The sequence below is a fragment of the Labeo rohita genome, chromosome 21, assembly GCF_022985175.1.
Source record: "Labeo rohita strain BAU-BD-2019 chromosome 21, IGBB_LRoh.1.0, whole genome shotgun sequence".
NCBI lineage: Eukaryota > Metazoa > Chordata > Actinopteri > Cypriniformes > Cyprinidae > Labeo > Labeo rohita.
Window position 1 is genome coordinate 1712707 of NC_066889.1, and position 21529 is coordinate 1734235.

General features: G+C 36.1%; 1 protein-coding gene across 1 annotated transcript in view; it reads left to right on the forward strand.

The window, feature by feature from the left end:
• The window catches only part of fstl4 (follistatin-like 4), a 197798-nt gene that overhangs the window by 24580 nt on the left and 151689 nt on the right, over positions 1-21529 (forward strand). Inside the window, exon 3 of the mRNA XM_051093964.1 lies at positions 194-227. Within this exon, the coding sequence (XP_050949921.1) occupies positions 194-227 (34 nt within the window). The remainder of the gene's footprint in view (positions 1-193; positions 228-21529) is intronic.

The following is a 21529-nucleotide window of genomic DNA, read 5'->3' on the forward strand; positions in this document are numbered from 1 at the left end:
GTTTATGGAAATATTCTAGAAATTTTCCACCCATTTGCACACCTAATTTAACATAATCAGATATGCACATGTAAAGTGGTCTGTACTGTATATTTTGGATTTTCTGGTGTACACCTGGTTTGTTTGGCAGTCAGATAGCGCTGTTTCCACATTTATGGATTGCATCTTAATATTTTCTCCTTTTCTTTTGCAGCAATATGGAGGAGCTGAAAATAAAGTCAAGCAAAGTAAGTCCAAACTAAAAAAACAATGGCTAACTGCTGTTTAAATTGAGTATGTGCATCAGAGTGGGGTGATTCTGTCATCTTCTTCAAGTTTGTCTTAAAATCAGCGGCCCAACTGTGAGTGGCACCGTGCATGAGACGGCTAATGGAAAGCCAAAGGATACTTTAGGGATTTCAGGGATCACGGGGTGATACACTGGGGAATTCAGGTTGATTGTAGGTATTATGTCGGCTGTTGTGTGTCTCAAACAGGTCGGCGCCGCTCCACACGTCACTTATATGTCTGTGGTTGTAGTGCTGTGCAGCAGTAATGATTTTTGTATTGATTGCAGAGCATGCTTTGACCTTGCCAAATCAAAAATAACCTTTGCACATCTTTATGGCCATTGTATTTGAATGAAATGATTGTCTAAAAGCTGTTGCAGCTAGCAAACTAACACATTCAAATAGTTAAGACATGTGCATAATTATACTGAATGTGCATTCTTTTAAAGTTTATTATTTCCGTAATAAGTTGTCTCTTTTTTTTAAAGTAAGCTAAAATGTGCTGCTTTTTCACTTGATGTTTTTTTTTTTTTTTTTAAATGCATGCTTTTATAACACCTATAATAAAGAAATAAGTAAATGAGCAAATAATGCCCGAATTCTTGTTTAAGACTAAATTATGACTTCAGTGTTTGTAGAAATGGCGATGCTAATGGAGGAACTGCTTTTAATGTTTTTTTTTTTTGTAGATTTATATTTGAACTACATTTGCAAAGAAGTCTTACTTTTATGAATTTACACCTTGCTGAGCGTAGCAGATCAAAAGCTTAAAAATCAGTTGGAGAAAAAGTTTCCCATCATTTGCAGTATAGACAGACAGACAGCGTCTCCAGTGTGTCAGAAATATGCAAATGATGTGCTGATTTCCCCTTAGGGACTAATTATTCACTGGCTTCGGACTAAACTTAACAAAACACACAGTGGCATGTTTGATTTTTCTTTCCGTGGCTGGCATCACGTTACCTTCTCATGTGCGCGCGTCTGCGTATCGCGGCACGTTATCTCACTTTCCCTGCCTTCCAGAGAGGCCTCTTTGTTGTCATGTCTGTGCGTCTTGCTTCCAAAGGCTGACATTAATCAGACTGCCCCAGTTTCTGAACGCCACGCGTCTACCCAACCACCCAGCCACTTGAGCGGATGACCAAACGATAACAGGGCGGGCTGACAGCCTTTTGGCTTCCACACAAATCATAAATAAATAACGTGCCGCAGGCAGCACGCCGAAAAGGTCACTCAAGAAGAAAGACAGGAGAAAGCTTGTGCTTTTGTGGCGGACACAATGCACAATCAGATCTCCCGCATTCAGCGGCTGAACCGTCAGGATTCATTTGGCTTCGAGTTTGCTTGAAATCACAACGAGTGGTTTGTTATTGCCACGAATTAAGCGATATCATGAGGCAGAGCCCATTAAGGAGCCCTCTGCTTACACTAATTGGAAGGGAATTCGATAAGGCGCAGCACCTCGCTTATGCGTCTGGGTCACGGATTCAGGAAAACGGAGGCATGGTCTTGTTAGTCTTAGAGCCCAGCCCTGAACTAATAAACCAATCAGTCACATCCATATTACAACAATGTACAACAATCCTCACATCAAATGGCAAGCAGATGAAAACTGACTACAGCGCTGCCCATCTTCACAACCAGTTCACAACCTCCATTCTAGTTTTACTTTAATATACCATTATATAGGAATGCACTGATCAGTATCGACCAATTAAAGCAATTATCAGCACTATGGGTTGATTGTTGATTATTAAAAACCAGGGTTAGTTGTATCCTGTCAGTCAAAATATGTCAAACTACAAATCATCTGTGAAGAAAATGTCTATTGTATTGCATTTAGGGCTGTTGAAGTTAATGCAATAATAATGCATTACCTCAGGCTAACGGAGGAAAAATGTGCAGTTGACGCAGGTTGAACCTGTAGTTCAAGCCAGGGTTGCCAGATTTACAGTTTTTCTCTCACTAAACATGATTTGTGCCTCCCCTCCAATAATCCAGAAGAGCATTATGCTTTGTTGCTTCTAAAAAAAATAGTTTTTACGTACCCTACTGCATGTTTTGCAGCAGTTTTAAAGAGAAATGTCAACTGAGTGGACCCTGGCATGTTTTTATTACGTTGATATAGATACATATTGTTGTGTTTTTGTTACGTTGCTTCAGGTACATGTTGCGGCGGTTCATCCGGGGACTGTCGCTAAAAGTTAATGCTCTGTTGTGTTGGAAATATGGCCTACACCAAACCCAACCCTAAACCTACCCGATAGCCTTGACAAATGCAAAACTGACATAAAAACACATTTGTTGATGTAAGCGTGCCATGAATTTTTCGTGTGTGCAGATTTGAACTGTTTTGTTGAACTGTAGTTACACGGGATTCATACCAGAGCTCTTCACCTCTCAAGTACATTTCCCTACTGCGTAAGCTACCGAACAAACCTACCTATGAAAACCCATAGATGTGAAGCTGGATGCTATAACATTCAAAAGCATCAGTTTTCAAATCTCTCAGCATATTAAAATTGTTTTGAAGTCATAACATAATATTTTTAAAGTAACTGTGCGAAAATTAGGCTTTATTAATCGAAACTCTGTAAATCATACTTTGTCTGAAAAGGAATAAAAGGTGTTTTATTGCCTCTAGTGTTCATTTCTTCAAACTGCAGTGATATGTACTTATTGGTCTCGCGAAAAAGTGCCCCCATGTACGTTTTTGCCATGAAACCAGGTAGCCTACATCCCTAATCCTACCCAATACCTAAAGTTAACAACTACCTTACTAACTACTAATAAGCAGCAAATTAGGAGTTTATTGAGGTAAAAGCTGTAGTTATTTGGTTTATTAATAGCGAGAATTGAACCTTAAAATAAAGTGTGACCATTTTAGGTGTAAGGTATAGTTTAGCTAGTTATATAATAATATTATATTTGTGTGTATTTAGTTTCAAGGGTAACCCTGCTGCATACATCATTGCCTGCAAATGGTGCGAATGATCCATTTGAATTATGATAGCTGAAGATGAGCTTCTAAGTAGGGATGAGAATCTTAAAGGGTCCTTTTGCACTCTTTATAAAGTCTTGATTTAGTTTTTGGGGTGTATTAAAATAGGTTTTCTTGATTGATTGTTCCAAAAATGTCCAATCTGTCTCGAATGCTCTGTTCAGTTCCTGTTTTAATGAAGCCCCTCCCTCTGAATCTTGAAATGTGTTCTGATTGGTCAGCTGGCCCAGTGTGTTGTGATTGGCTTACCGCTTAGAGTGTGTTCCAGATATGACACGCCCCTACCATAACGTGAACTTCATCTGCTTAGCTGTAAATATTAACAATGCCGTCAATTTTGGCCTACCATTTGGAGCCAGATTCAGACCACGACAATGTTTTGAAACAAGAGAGTCACCCAGCACCTTTGCAAGCATGGTTTTTACAGGATGTTTTAGAATGGTATTTTTTATGTAGTTTATAGGCTCTAACACAGCTCAACCAGGCCTTGCCCCCTTTTTTGCATATTCCTTCAGCTGTAATTATTTAAATGAATAACACTGTGATCCTGCAGTGTCTGAAAGACCAAATAGCGTTTTTGTAGTTCCTGAAAAGTGTTTTTAGTTAAAGAGAATATCTCCTTTTAGAGTGGACTTTGAGCTTTGTAACCCTGCAGATTGCTTTTTTATTCTCAAACAGCAACATTACACTCTTACTGAAGTTGAAAAAGTCAAAAAAGCATAATAGGATTCCTTTAAGGCATTTACCTGTTCTTGTAGTACTTAATGTTTCTTAGTACCTTAGAGGACATTAACTACATACCTTGTAAAAAAAAATGTTTTGGCTTAACAAAAATGAAATGCAACAGTTTGTGCTTACTTGAGTTACTTGAGAATATCTCTTTGAGTTATTGGCCTTGTGGCCTTGAAATCATCTACACAGGCTTTGGGTTTAGTCCAGAAACATCCACCGCAGCTCTCCGACATTCAGGGCAAAAGACAGATATTACTGTGCAGTATCAGTCGTACGTCACTGTCAGATTACTGGAGAATAACTCTCTAGAGGTGTGTAATTATATTATCCCTGGGTCCAATAAAGTTTTCACGGCTCACAGTCCATAAAATTCAGAAACCAAAATCAGCAAGCCATCAGAAACGAATCATAACGTTGAGTTACGATGGCCAAAATTGAGTCGAGGTGAGAATCTTAAAGCACTTAACTGTTCTCGTTCCACTTAATGATTCTTAGCAAACTATAGTATTTTTGTGCTATTTTCAATATCCTTTGTTAAATTAGAACTCTGTTCTGAATTCAGATTTTTAAACTATATGTTGTCAAATTAACAACTAGAGAGTAATTAGACTCATTTAAGTTTATTTGGAATTAGATACAATAAGGAGCAGTTTGTGTAAATGACCATCATGTAAGGTTATTTAGCAGGCAAAACCCATGAGAAGACTACGAGAAGAAGAAAAAAACAAACTGACTAACCATATTCAAAAGTCATTTCTCAGTTCCGTTTAAGAATTTAATTGGAGCAGAAAATGTTCTGAGACAACAAATTGTTTGCGAGAGAGAATTCAAAGCACAGAATATGGTGATGGATATACTCTGAACACAGATATGAGCCCTGCGGTTATTTTTCCCAACTCACGTAGATGATAAAGCATGTAGCTGCGAGCAGCAGTTACAGACATGTATTCATTTTTTAAGCATAATCCAGAAAACCAGAAGACGGATGAATGATTTTAGGACAATCTGTTCATGTGAGCACATGTAACTGTTATTTATTACATTTTGACCACTAGGGGGTGCAGTACCAGGATGTCACTTACTAAGTTTAAGTTGATAAGAGAAATACGCAGCCTTATTTCAGTGAGCTGATGCATTACATGCTGACAGTTTGGTAATGAAAAAGCTGTTGCCACTAATATTGCTGATGAACACATTTTTAATTATATCAATTATTAGATTTATTGAAACTGCTGCCAATAAATGGACCAACAGGACTCAAAAATAAGAGAAAAACAATAGGGATGCACGGTATGGGATTTTGTCGATATGTCAGTATTTTTCAACTCATTTTGGCTGATGCCAATATATTTCCTTTTGTTTGGAAACAACACAGTCTCTCCTGTATGGAGATTGTAAACAAATTATTATTATTATTATTATTATTATTATTGCTGCTGTGCAACAATTAATCATGATTAATCATATCCAAAATAAAAGTTTTTGTATACGTGTGTGTACTGTGTATGTTCATTATATATATATATATATATATATATATATATATATATATACGATTAATCTTAATGAACTGCATCCAAAATAAATGCTTTGTTTACATAATATATGTGTGCACTCTGTGTATATGTAATATGCATGTATATATAAACACATGCATGGATATATATTTAAGAAAAATGTATATATGTATATATATATATATATATATATACATATATACATTTTTCTTAAATATATATCCATGCATGTATATATATATACATGCATATTACATATACACAGAGTGCACACATATATTATGTAAACAAAGCATTTATTTTGGATGCAGTTCATTAAGATTAATCGTTGCACAGCACTTTTGTTTGTTTGTTTGTTTGTTTGTTTTGTTTGTTTTTTGGTTAGTTTTGAACAAAAACATACTTATTAGAACTAAATAAACAACAATGAAGTTCTGTTTATTACGAGAATATGTTGAAAGCTGTGAAAATACCCAAACATTTGTAGATGGTGTAAAGCAAGAGATGTAAAAATTCTAAAAATCTTTTAGAGCTCCTTGTGGTATAGGTTTTGAAAAAATATATTACATATTAATGAATAAATCTGCATATTTAAAATTAGGCTATTTAATGTACAATGGTTGTGCTTGTGTTTGTGTGCGTGTGTTTTTTATTTATTTATTTATTTATTTATTTTTTAATTCATGTAAGTTATAGTATGAAGGTAAAGTGATGCCATAAAGATTTGCATGTGCAGTGTAAGAGTTGTGGAAGGGAAGTGTACATAAGACTGTAAGCGTAAATTAAATTTGTAAGTGCAAGAGAAGATTTGAATAAATCATAAAAAGTATAAGTCATGTTTCCAGAAATAATTATTTGCAGCATTTTACTGTTATTCGTTAGTGTAATTTATGTATTGTGAAACTGCAGCTTCATGCTAATGCAAAATAAATATGATCTGTATTCTTTTAAATTCCATTTTTCCACACTAACTCTTTTGGCACATTTTTAAAAGCACTGCAAGCCTGTGAACCATGATTTGCAAGCGAAAACAAGAGTTTAAAGAACAACAAAAGAGATTGACTGCATAGAACTAATCTGTATGTGTAAAACAAACAAACTGTTGCAAGTGTCTAAATGAGTTGTTGTACATGTAGGACAAAAAGTTCCCGAAATAACCCACTGTGTACTGTTCCATCTTTCTTTTAGCTGTGCTTACAGTTTTGGTATGAGTCTCTCACTCACCAAGTTTTGCAAGCTTGAGAGGGAAGCCGGGTCCATCTTCTTCTTGTAGCCAGTCAAATTAGGCTTATTTTAAAGGCATATCGGCATACATTTTCATATTGGGACGATGTCAATGTTTACATTTGAAGACTTTATCAGCTGATTCTGATAACGTTTCGGTAATATTGTGCATCTCACAAAACCAAATAAGATAATTTGAGCTGTTGGTGGCACTAGAGACTCTTCTAGACTCTTCTCTACGTATGTCTAATGTGAAAGTTTTACTCCGACACCCTCCCCCCCAGCCGGAGGAATAATAAGAAGTGAAACAGATTAAATTGCTGCTTGGCCCCTTAATACAGAACTTAGATTCTTTGTTCACTGACAGGATGCCTGTTTTATAAGCTGAAAATGTAAATCCCATTTGGTGTTTCTCTGGGTCTCTGGGAGCGTAAGTCATGGCTGTGACTCTCATCTGCTGAAGTCCTTTGCAGCTCTGTGTCATTCTGCAGAGGACACGCTGTATTTGCATATCTCTGGGGCAGTGGAAATATTAATCAGAGACTGTCACGTCGGGTTACATGACTCAGTAAACAGAGTGAGTGTAATGCCTGTGCATGTCTGACATGTTATCAATACCAAGTGCAGCAGCAGCATTGAGCCGTTCCTCGCTTTTGGGTATAATAAAATGTACTTCATGAAAAGGCTGTTGGTTTATAATATATACAGTAGGGTAGACCAGGTACCAGGTTCTCAACTGTACCCCACTGACCACCTCAAACATTTCTCTAGATCTTACGATAATCTTGCATGACACAAAGTCATGCAATATGTCAGTTTTTAGAGCACAGATTAAGGTTCATGAAAATGTAAGTTAACTTTAACAGTCATGTAACAATGAGAAGCTATTCAATGTGGAATGGACATGGTGAAATGAAAATCTCACTTTGGAAAAAAAACTTTTCCTGATATCTTCGGACTGCAAAGACGCACACATGTCAAATTTCCCGAAATCAAAGAGAAGACTAATACAGAGCAAAAATCATGGCTCGGGGTTCCTGTGTACGCAAGTTATTTAAGGTGTTTCAAATGTACCCCTGTACCAATGGTACCCGGTCTACCCTATATATGCTCATGCAGAATAAGACATTAACATGTGCATTATAAGTACTAATAAACAGCCAATATGTTAGTGATATGCATGTTAATAAGCAACTGGCCCCTAAACTAAAGTGTTTCCAAGGGTGAATTAAGAGTGGTTGTTGGTGAGGTTGTGAACCATTGATCTGAGCGAATATTCACTTTCCCAAACACACTTCCCATTCGATTTTCCACCCTGAGGGAGGACGTGTCTAGACGACAGCATGTCAGAGACACGCCGTGTAGACAGTGAAATAATGGAATAAAGTTATTGTCTTGTTATTGTCTTGTTTCCTATATGTCGATATGATGTGAGCCTCATTATATCTCCCTGAAGACATTGAGCATGTATTTGTGTTATTACAGGGTTTCATGGCTGTCTTCGAACACCTCACAGATATGCAAATTGAGCAGCTGAGTGCATTGCCCAGATGCACACACAACAGAACAGCTCGCCTTTCATTGTGTCACTTTGTTCATTTCTGTATTTGACAGGCAATTACCAGCATCTTCATTTGCTGCTTTAGAACCGCATCATTACGCATGTTCACTCCCAGCGTTTTATTAGGCAGAATAAGTTGCCCATTGTGTTCAGTGCGTGATGTAGAATGCAATGGCATTTAAATCCTCAAAATTGTCATAAAACTACAACAAGTTGTTGATAAAAATCACTTGTCACCCTAACAGCGCCTTACGGGTTTTTTCAAACCATTTAGTGCATTTACTGCAATGCATTATGCGACTGAATGCGTGTACTAGATAGTCTCCACTATGGTTTTGTACCCTGTCTGACCAACCTAAGGTTGTAGGGGCGATTTCAGACATGGTTTTGGTTTTATTGTTGTTGCTTTAGTGTAGACAGCCTGATTGACTGCTGCTGGCAAAGGTTAAATATGCCCATCTAGCTTCTGTTTCTACTGAAACACAGTTCAAAATGATGACTTGTCCTGTGTGAACAACACATACTGGCAGGAATAAAGCTGTCCTGTTTTTATTACATATCAGGTAGCCAGATTTTGTTGTTGCATATCTGCATTATTTTCCCATGAAGATATTTTTCCATGTGCGCTGTGTTGTTCTGAACTGACAAGAATGATGCCACATCGCCAGACAATGACACTAAAATAACAACAGAAACGTGAGTATGGTATGGGGTGTTTTGTTGTAATGTCGCTAGTATTAAAACAATGAATTATTTATAAGCAAATGTGAATCTGGCTCAGGTGAACCAGTGAGCACAACTCTCTTTTTTACTCTTTCTCTCTTTAATTGGATTGAGTGGGCAGATATAGTATATCTGAGCTTGTTTGACATGCTTGTAGTGGTTTCTAGGTTGTTAACTTTACCTACCAAATGTTCTACTGCTGGAATTGTGGGGAAGCACTTTGCATGCATGCCGTGCTTCAAGACCAATCCCTAATTTCCATAAAATAAACTGCTGTTCAAAAGTTTGGGATCGGCAAGATTTCAAAGTCTCTTCTGCTCACCGAGGCTGCATTTATTTTATAAAAAAAAAAAAAAAAAAAAAAAACAGTAATATTGTGAAATATTACAGTTTAAAATACTGTTTTTCTATTTTAATGTACTTTAAAATGTAACTTATTCCTGTGATCAAAGCTGAATTTTCAGCATCATTACTCCAGTGTGCAGTGTCACATGATCCTTTAGAAATCATTCTAAAGTTCTGATTTATTATCAGTGTTGGAAACAGTTGTGTTGCTTCATATATATATATATATATATATATTTGGAAACTGTGGTACTTTTTCAAAATTCTTTAATGATTAAAATGTTAAAAATAACAACATTTATTTAAAAAACTAAATATTTTCTAACAATATAAGTCTTTACTATTACTGTTTTTCATTTTAACATATCCTAGCTAAATAAATATATTAATTTCTTTCAAAAACAAACAAACAAACAAACAAACAAAAAAAAAAAAGACTGACCCCAGACTTTGGAAAGGTAGTCTCTAAAATGCATAAGCATTTTGCATTACTTCATTCTTTTTTTTTTTTTTTTGGTTTAGCGCATACAAAAGTATTAATATTTTTCATTTCTTCTTCTTCTTCTTCTTCTTCTTCTTCTTCTTTTGCATTAATATTATTAAAGAGACTTAAGGTTATGTCCACAGGTTATGCATCTGCTATGTTCAATATATATATATATATATTTATATAAATACTTTTCCAGGATGACAACCTTACAAGAATAGATGTTTCTTTTTATTTATAAAGACATTGTTTTAATGTTGAAAATCATTTAAACAGTCTTCCAAATAGAAAAGCCATTGATGATGTCTTGAAATAACACTTTTAACCAGCATGCACCTGGAGATTACTGGTGCACATCGTTGACATGTCACGGCACAGAGAACAGAGAGATTTAAAGAAACTGGACTTTTATTGACATTGGATTGTCATGTTTTTGACACCTTTTTATGCCAACATATCCTGGAACTCATTTGAAAGGAGGACATCTCCTCTATTTATAATCTCCTTCCCTAACAAGTGTTCACCCGCATGTCTGATGAAATGATGAAAACCCATCCGTTTGGTGAAGTACATCCCTCGTTCATGTTTAAACACTTTGATAGGGTAGAGAATCTCAAAGCCCAGAGTTCCTAGCGGAGGCCTGCGAGCAGAGGAGAGGAAATCAGAGTGAAGAAACACTCATCTGTCGTTTGAGGCTCCTGGGAAATACCTTTGTTAAAAATGTACTTCATATTCAAACACAAACGGGGCAATTTGTGCAAATATCATGTGTAATAGTGGGCAGGAACGTGCGGACCCCTGAGAGGGGGTCTCACCCCATCTCATCAGTTAAAGTTTCAGAAGTGGGTCAGCAGAATGAATTAGTTGTGTCATTGGATAAGGACATTGGAAGTGAAAGCAGGCATGGCTTGACGTTTGAGCTTTATAGTAGTCGTTTCTCAATCATTTTCCTTTTGCAGTATGTATTCAGCTGGTCTCAGGATCATTTGCTCCCTCATCAGTACCAAAGCAACTAGCTCCCTTATCATGTGGTATTACATACTTACCACATTATTATACCAAGATGCTCGTCAAAGAATATCATGGTTCTATCATGTACAAAATCATGGTATTATCATGGAACATGTACCATGTTACCAGCTTAAACCAAATCATATATTCATGTTCCATCAACAATGTCATGTTCATAAATTGCACCAAACATGAAAATGAAAATTCTGCTTGGAAGCCAAAACTGAACGTGAAAATGTGTAATTTAAATATACACTGCCCTGCAAAAGTTTGGAAACACCCCTGGCAAAGTGTGGTTTTGGACAATATCTGCATAAATCTTCATCATTTTTTGGTGCAAATACATTAAAGTAACTTGACATTATCATTGAAGACCAGCAATAATAATTTTCATTTTGATTACATAATAATGGCAATATATACACGTCAAAGTCAGACATGCCCCTTTGCCAGCTATGATGTCTGGTAACTGGTTTAAACTTGGCCCAGGTTTTTAAAAGATTTTTGGGTCAGCACACCTTAATAGCTTCAACAATTGATTGTCAATTAAGTTTAGAATACAATGAATTTAGGCCCATATTATGCAGAGCTGTAATAGCTGCTAATGCTGGATATTTTGATGAATCGAAAATGTACGTTTTTTGTATGTATAAAGTGTTTATGTAATAAAATATGTTTTCGTAGTTTGTGTTGTCCCTTATCAGTGCAAAATTATCACAAATTAAAAAGGATTCATGCCAGTATTGTCCAAAACCCCACTTTTCTAGGGCGTTTCCAAACTTTCGGAGGGCGGTGTATATCAATTGACCTGTCGATTGTTGTTCAGTCGCATTAATTTGATGCAAATAATTATAGAAAAAAGAACGTTTAATTATTAACACATTTAATGCAGAAATTAGATTTGCATGCCATCTTACATGAATGCAGTTAGCGATGAACATGATGCAGGACGACTGAATGACTGTGTGGTGTAGCCTGTGAGAATGCAGCTATATGACCTAAAATGAGTGCAAAAAATGCCCCTTATTGGGTTTGTGTCGTATATTTGTCATATATGATATAGTTTAGCAATATCACACAAGCAGGAGTGCTGTTTTACCAAATATCTGCACGATTGCAAATTAAGTTAAAACAATAAGTTAATATCCACCTTATTTTTCCCGTAAGAGTGGGCAAGGGTGTGGCTTCTGGTCTCATCCGCGTCCAGCTATTTGTAGCTGTTCAAAACAGCTCGTTTTGCCACTTGATACTGCCAATTGGTGAGTATTACTATATTATTTTAACGTATTATCTTGATTATGAACACACTGGTTTGTATTGCAAACAGTTTTACCATTTACTGCACAGTGTTATTCTTCTCAGTATTTCCCTATAGCAGCTAATGAACTGGAAGTTTCACCCATAGGCTTACTTCCGTGTTGAAGAATAAGGTGGATAGAATAATCATTACTGACTGAATCTGCAGTTTTGAATGAATCGAAAGAATTAGTGATTCAGTGAGTCATTAATAAAGACAGTCACTTGCTTAGTTTATGAATGAATCAGCCATATGAACAGATTGGTTGAATGAACAACTGAATGACTCACTCATTAAGACAAAAGTTGCGTCAGAAATCACATAGGTACTGAATTTGAACTTACTTTATGACCGTTAAAAAGTATGTTCTATACAGTATGAATATGGGTTAAATTCATATGGGTTGTTCCAAAGTTATGCAATATAATTTGAATCAAAAACTGCTCATTATGCATGTATGCAGCATCTTTGTTTGGACTGTGATTAAAATGCAGTGGTTGCCTGTAATTTTAAATAGAAAAGGCGCAGGCAAAGCCTTAGATTGTTTATATAAAGACATTTATTTATTTATTTGACTTTGATGTTTGTTTTACAAATATTTAGCTTTGTTATATGACATAATTTAGTTTCACAAAGAAATGTGCTGCATTTTGTCTGAGACATAATAAAAGGACACCTTTCTGTTAGGGCTGCATGATTATGACAAAAATCATAATTGTTGATTATTCCTTTGATATTGTAATTGCGATAATTAATTACGATTACCACAATTTACATTAAATTATGTTTTAAATTGCTTTATACTATTGTTTGAAGCAACTGCATGCCACAATTTTATATACAGTTTCTTCTTTAAATATATATAAAAAACAAATTTAAAAATTAAAACAATGAGAAAAAACCCTTAAGATAACCTGTAGGAAAAATTCTCTCTCTCTCTCTCTCTCTCTCTCTCTCTCTCTCTCTCTCTCTCTCTCTCTCTCTCTCTCCCTCTCTCACACACACACACACATCTTAAGAAAGCAGAATAATGTTGTTTAATAAAGTGTTTTTTGTTTTTGTAATTTTGCCTTTGAACGATTACATAATCGTGGCATCTGTAATTGTAATCACAATTAGAAATTTGATTAATTGTGCAACCCTACTTTCCATTTATAAGTTATCTTTAATCTCATTTTGTTAACAAAAAATGTGAGGAAATTGTATTGGTAAATCAGTATTGTGAATCATATCACATTGTGAGTAATTACATAATAAAATTTGGAGCATAATTATTTTTTTAATTTTCATTTTCATATTTTAATATTAATTTTTAAAAACCTGTTAATGTCCATTCAAAACCCTTTAATCTTGTAGCATTATTTAAGCATTTCTAATTGCAGTGTAAATGCATTCATGCCACCTCTGGACAGTCTATGAAAACCCAGCTAAATGCCACTTCAGATGCAGCTTCTGAAAACTGAGAATGTGTGTGTGTGTGTAATGGGGGAAATCTCCCTAATTGCAATTTATTAACATGACATTGATGATGGGACATGAATTCATAACCACAGCGCACAAAGGAACCCTGTCTCCTCTGTGGCGCGCACACACACACACACACAACTCTGGCCGTTTGGCTGTGTAACAATAATTTAGTGGCGTATCAAATATTAATCGAGGTGTCTGTGAATATTTTAATGGCAGAGTTAGCATGCTAGAGTTAGCACATTCGTCCTGTCTCTTTACAGTGGAGAAGTGGACTGAACACAGCACTGGATTTCCCTCTGCACATTTGCTGTGTTTATGCAGGCTTTAATTAATGCAACATGCAAGAGCTAAACTGTCTTTAAAATGTCCCTGCGGCGAACTGGATGAGTCTCATTAGATGCTGTGGAAAAGCTGAAGTGCAAGAATGCATCTTGCCACCGTTTGGCGAAAATTGTGTTTTGAATCCAAAATAGGCCATTTGTGTGATTTAAATGTAAATCCAATAGATCCAATCCAGTTAATGTCATCATTCAATCCGAATGAAGTTGTCTGTTTAAAAAGGGTGTGACCTGAATAATCTGATCTACATTGAAGTATAAGCATGTAAATGCTTGAATCAGACAATTTTCTTAGCCCGATTAAAAAATATCAGAGCACATGCACTGTGTCATAATCAAATGTTTTTGTCAAACATTTATGAACGTGCATATGTGTATATACATGTCTTACGAATAAGTCAGTGAAGGAGATATTTTTAGATATGTCATCAGGGCAAAGATGACCATTATACAGTTATGGTAACTCCAGTGCAGTGTCTTTTTTCGGAAAACGCACATGCAAACAAATAATGCAACCAGATTGCAAATCTGGAATGTGGTGGCAATATAATTTAATTTGATTGTTTCTCTGTGATTCATAATTTTAATAATCGATGAATAAATGTAAATGGAGACTGTAGTGCAATATAAACACAACACAGCAGAACTGCAGCTTCTGCCTCACAGACAGAAAACTGCTGACAGACCAGCTTCAACAGACCATTTAAGGAAATTCATGCGCTTACCGATAACTATGCAAACAAACTGACTAAAAGGTTTATTTTTCATTAGAAATGAATCAGTGAATGTTCATTAATCTAACGGCAGAGCTGTGCACCTGAGAGGCCTTCAGAAACATCCAGGTAAAGGCGTCTTATTAGAGATGCCTTTACCTGGAGGAACATCACATTCAAGATGCCTAACAAAACAACGTTTTCAGAGTCAGATTCAGATTTCACACACTCACAAATCATAATATGTAAAGAAAAGAATTTGCAATGCATTATGTGTTGATTATTAGCTTTTGTAATCCACGCAGTTGATTTCTATTGCGTTCCATGTGGCGATGCATGTACAGACCCTTCCTCAGCACACCAGTGGAAGTCATGTGGTATTCACAAAGACGTCATCCTCTAGCAGAACAAACTACCGTATTGAGATTCATGCTTATGGGTAACGGTGACGAGTGTCAAAATAAATCTCATGCACTCGTGGCTGGAACGCCAGACACATCAGATCTTGATGTCTGAAGAGCTGCTCTCAGCACAGTTGGATCGGGTCATCAAGGAGGATTTATTCAGACGGGTCCCATTCCATTCATTACCAGAACCAATGTAGGACGTTTAATTATGCTCATCTATAATTGATATCATATCTCAATATTATTTAGTCAGGGACAGAAATATATGGAAATTTTCAGGACAGGCTATCTCACATGATTCATTCATGTAATTTTTCACGGTAGTATAAATATTTTAAATATTTGTCCCGTAGAGGGATTGAGCTGGATAATGTGGGTTTTTTCCCTTCATATTTCTTCATTTGAGCAAGTGCAAATGGCACAGCTAAAGTAATAGAATAAATGTGCAGTGCTGGGTAGATTACTTACAAACTGTAGTACGTTACTGATTAAAGATAATATGTTGAAAATTGTAGTTAGTAACATAATTTAGGTTACTTATTTTAGGTAATGTATTCTGACTACTTTTTAGATTACTTTTTTTTTCTTATTGTTTTAGACTTACCATTAAATGTTACATACTAACATACACATTACAAGTATTTAATTTTTAGAATCCAGTTATGTAATCCAGATTACATGTAATCTGTTACGGTAATCCATATTTAATGCTACATTGTTTCTTAGTCTGAAGAACATTTGAATAATCGAAAACCCTTTTTTCCACTATTAAGAAACATTTGTGCAATGGAAAGGTGAAACCATCAACACCAATAAAGAACCTTTATTTTTAAGAGTGATAATTTGAATTTAGATTATGAACCGTGTTTCCTGAAAAAGTTACATTAAGATCTTCTTAAATAACGTCTTGTCATGCCGCTCTGTCAGATTGCTGGAACTGTTAAGATTATTATTAGGAGTCTAGTAAATAAAGATTTAGGCAGGTGACTCCATTCACCATTTCATGAACTTTTTGTGAGAAGCTCAATGCAAATGAACACTTGTTTAGTGATGTTGCTTGTGGATGTTTTACTGGATAAATTGCACATCTATGGTGATCTGGAAAGCTTCTCTTCTGTGACTTTGAAGTGTGAAATAAATGGTCACGGTCTATTAGCTGAAGATAGATTGGTCTCTGCAATAGAGAGAACATCCTGAGGTGCAGACCAGCCATCTGAGACCCCACATCTTTACTCAGAAGTGTCTCAAAACTGTCTAAGGTCCTCTTAGTTTCTTTCTTTTCAGGCACTAAACGAAGAGAGCATTTTTGATGGAAACTGTGGCTTGATTATGAGACTTGGAAGTTCTTTTGCTAACCCAATAACATATGTTTGACAAAATATTTAGTGAAAATTCAGTGAAAAAAAAAATTTTTTTAAGGGATCATCGGATGCAAAATTCACTTTTACATGTTGTTTAAACATAAATCAGCCACAACTGTCTCCCACAATAGTTGATTGACACAGGCGTCTTACCTTAGACCCACCCTGAGTGAGCTGCGTATAGTCCGCCATTGTTTTGACGCCGGAGCAGTGTTAGACAAGAATGGCTCCTATAAGCGATTGAGGTGTTCTGTTGTTGGATATAATAATGAACATAGCAGTCATCATTTACTCCCAACATCTGAGCCACTGAAGACGCAGTGGATTACTTTTGTTTTTGAAGGGAATGCACCCCCCGATCGACATAAATGTGTGCATATTCGTACAAATCATTCAAGGTCCAGCTTCACCTACAGAAGTGAGTATAAGTTTGTTGTATACACTTTTGCAAATCACTTTTCTTAATATTGTGTTAGTTAGCAAGTTCCGTAGCTAAATGCAGCTAAATGCGCTTGAAGTAAACAGTATGGCTCATCACACCATGGTGACGAGAGAGGGATGGGGTGAGCAGAGCTCATTACCATTTAAAGGGATATGCAACAAAACGGCTGTGAACATAGATGATTTTGACATGGTAAAAAGGGTGTTTTTTACACTACCAATTTTAACCAAAGCATGTTATAAACTTTTCTTTAAAACCCTAAATAATCATATCAACTTGTGGAAAATGGGCATCTGATGACCCCTTTATTTTGTAACAAGCAACCAAGATTCATTGGAAAAGTGTGCCTGTGGTGGCATTTCTGCAAAATGTTGTTGCTTCTTGCTCATTTCATGACACTGTCAAAGTGGAATGCCCAATGAAAGCACATTCGGTTTTATTTGGAACCCATGAAGATGAATCTGGCAACGTTTTATTACACTGGGCTTGGTGATATGACAAAAAATAAAACTAATGCACTTGTGCTCGATGGATGTTTTTGACAGTTGTGCTTGCACCTCTTCAGCATCTAATGAATGAAACGGCATTGTAAAAAATGGGTGCTAGTTGTACGTATAGCAGCAGTTTGGAAAAGAAGTGTCTAGGTTAATTATTAACCATGTTTGACAATAACATACTTCCTAAACTAGTTATTTTTTATCTTTCTCATACAGTGTTTTTTTTTTTTTTTTTTGCCAGTAAGTTGCCAGTAAGTGCCAGCATTTTTGGTCTACATGAAAGTCTAATGGCACACAGAGTATATGTTCTATGAATATTTGAAAATGAAATATGTTAAAACAATGAAAAGCGCCTCTGATTTTAAACAAAACAAACCAAAAACCCAAAAGTTTTATTCTAGCTTCATGCAATCTTTTTTTGCAATCTGGTTACATGTGCGATTGCTTGTTTCTGTTTCTTCTTTGCCACGTTTTGACAACACGTTCTCACTCCCAACTCGTCACATATTAACGCTTGGTCAGGAACCCTTGTCATCACTTTTTGATGTTCAGGGTACCCCTTTAGCATGACTTTTGGACATGCAGGGTCCTCCATTGCTTTTAGTTGTTTGCATTATGCGTCACATTTAATGGCTTTCATGCATTTGCAAAAATAGAAATCCTTTTTAAATTAGAAATCAAAATTCCATCAATGCTAGGGAAAGAGTTAAGGTAAAGAAGTAGCAGGGATCTGTGTGACTTTGGACAGCGTAGCATATATGTGCTGGGTTGTACAGAGAGAGAAGTTCAAAGAGGAACGCCGCTGGATTTACGGGAGGGCTTACAGACCCTCATGCTGTGGAGCACGAATCCACACTGAGACAGACTGACTTCCTCTCTAATCCAGGGTTATTTTATTCTGTGGCATGTGAGCGAAGACGCTGCTAAGTACAGCAGATCAGAGGAGAAATCACAGGCATAACAGTCATGTTCTTACAGCTGTAATAGCGTTCAGTGTACTCAATGTGTGAATGCAAAGACTTCTGGATGCACAAGTTACATTTCATGTGGCATTGTGAACTGAAACTTGTCACAATGATTCACAATGTATATCAGAGGTTGTCCTAGATGTCAACATTGTCTGTCATTTGGACAGACAGGGTCGTAAAAATTCTGTTATAAATTTCTGTTATATTAATTTTCATATTTTAATTAGAATAGCACATTAAATTGCTTTTATTTTTGTTCACATTATTGTTTTTAATCATGAACCTACAGGACGACAGTGCAGTGTTTAAAAACAACAAAATAGACTGGGGCTGGATAAAAATTTGATTTCTCGATTCTCATTTTAATGAATCAATATCGATTCTTAAATCACAATCGATCTCTTGGTCTATGCTTTTTTCCCCCAACTGGACAGGGGGGGTAATTACAGCTGCAATTTACAAAAGATCACTCTCAGTGTAATCTGTCAAAAGGACGGACGGCCTTCAGATCCAGAACAAAAACGAAACTGTCACAAATGTTTTCCTATGCGTTTGATTAGGACAGGCAAGTACACAGAAGCTACAATGATCTATCACGCCACATTGAAAAGTGTCAAAATGGTATTTATTGCTTTGAATTTTCTAATGAAATGGACAGAATTTGAAATCGGAGACTTTGTTTAATATCAAAAGTAACACAAAGCCTAGCCTATTTATTGGAAGGAAGATGCACTACGTACTGTTCATCCATCAGCTGAAAACAGCGTAGACCAAGAGATAGATTGTGATTTAAGAATCGATATTGGTTAATTAAAATAAGAATGTATTAAAATTAAGAATTTATTTTTTTTATTTATTTTTTTTTTTTGTGCTGTCGTCCTGTAGGTTTATGATTTAAAAATGAAAATGTGAACAAAAGTAAAAGCAATTAAATGTGTTATTCTAATTAAAATATGAAAATTAAAATAACGGGTAATAATAGATTATGACAGAATTTTTACTTACGATTATTCAGCTGTATATGTATATGTACAGTACTGTGCAAAAGTCTTAGGCCACTAGTATTTTCATCAGCTAAAAAATGGTTCAAAGTCAGTTAAAGTCGGTCTTTTGCTGTAGTGTGTCAGTAGGAAATATCAGATTACATTTCCAAACAATGTTTGCACAAGGAGTCTGACAACAAGGAGTGCTCTGCACAGAGATCTGATCTCATCATTATCCAGTCTGTCTGGAATGACATGAAGAAACAGAACAAACTCAGACAGACTAAATCCAGAAGAACTGTGACAAAGTCTCCAGGATGCTTCAAGAAACCCTACCTGCAAAGCTGCAGCACTGTTAAAAGTTTTAGGCACTTGTCTAAAAATGCTGTAAAATGAGGATGTTGTCATAAATAGATTTTCTTTATCAATTACATTCTATTAACTAAATGAAATCGACCATTCTTTGCGTTTACAGCAGCTTTTGCCCTAGGTGCACTTGCGCAAATTTTTTCAGGTAGCTTTGCAGGTAGGTCTCTTGAAGCATCTTGGAGACGTTGCCACAGTTCTTCTGGATTTACTCTGTTTCAGTTTGTTCTGTGTCTTCATGTCATTCCAGGACGACTGGATGATGACGAGATTAGATTAGTGTGGAGCACTGGCTGTTGTCAGACTCCTTGTGCAAACAAAAATCTCACTAGATTATTACAATTAATGGCGAACAGAATGTTTGGAATCGTAAACTGATATTTTTTACTGACACACTACAGCAAAAGATAGAAATTTAAACCATTTTTTAGCTGGTGAAAATACCAGTGGCCTAAAACTTTTGCACAGTACTGTATAACTCAATATTTAAATCAATTGCAACAGCTGAATAATCAATCAAAGCCTGCTGATTATCTGTGAAATGCTTGATGATTAGTTGATTATTCGTTTTAATAATCATTAGATTAATGTATTATCAAAATAACCATTTGTTGCAGCCCTATTCTGAAGTCGAGTGATTAGAGAACTCCAGGTGTGTCAGAACTTGGTTTTGTTCCAATGAAAGCCGTATATTTACATATAAATGCTACATTTGCCGCTCTCGATCTGCTCTGCTGCAAGTAGCTGTCTTTTCTATCCCGCCAGCAGATGTGCAAGGAAAATAAAGAGCCGTCCGTCTGATGGAAGCCATTTGTCTGGGATGATACCCATGCAGCCGTCTGTGTCACGTCTCTCTGAGAGAGTCCGTTTGTGTGATAACTGATATTTATAGCTGTTCCAGCGCTCTGCGTTTGGCACGTGCATCATGAGCTTCTACGCATTTCACTCCACACTGTTTGCTTTAATGACGCCTCTCTGGAAAGGTGCAAACTTTATGTGTCACTGGCACCATTTGTTGTGCTGAGCTCAATGACAGACCACAGTGATGGAAAACAAAGACTGAGAAAAAAACGACAGTCAGAGAGCTTTGGAGTAACTGGTGTATGTCTAATTTCTGAAAGTCCTCGATCGTCACAGCACTCGGCGTGAGGATGGAAAGGCCACACTTATCTGCTGGAGATCTTCAGGAAATAGATTTGGACGTTGTCTGAAGAACTCTTTTGCAAATCTACATCTCCAGAAGCCTGCAGTCACAGGGAAGCATATAATTACTTTGATTATATATGCAGCTCACTAGGGTTGGTTTATAGCATTATGAGTGGCGTCTGTGCAAGAGGACACAAGTACACTTCTTAAAACTTTCTGTAAATCCAGTGGTCAAATGCTGTGTGGCCTCACAATTTTCTGGGTAATTATATTCACCTGACTAGTGACTGGTCTTTGTGTGAATGTCCACAAATAAGAAAAACTTTTCAGAATAATTATTGCTATTGTGTGAAAAATATGCAATGATGCAAACAATAAAAAAGTAAGGTAACACTTTATTTCAAGGTTTCCTTGTTACACGTTAAATGCACTTATTTTTAATTTCAGGATTTTTCTCCATATAACGGACTGATATGGTGTCCTGATTTTGAACTTCCAAAATGCAGTTTAAATGCGGCTTCAAACGATCCCAAATGCGGTTGTAAATGATCCCAGCTGAGGAAGAAGGGTCTTATCTAGCGAAACGATTGGTTATTTTCATTAAAATAATACAATTTATATACTTTTTAATGTACACTTTAAAATAAAGTGTAACCAAAAGTAACTGTAGT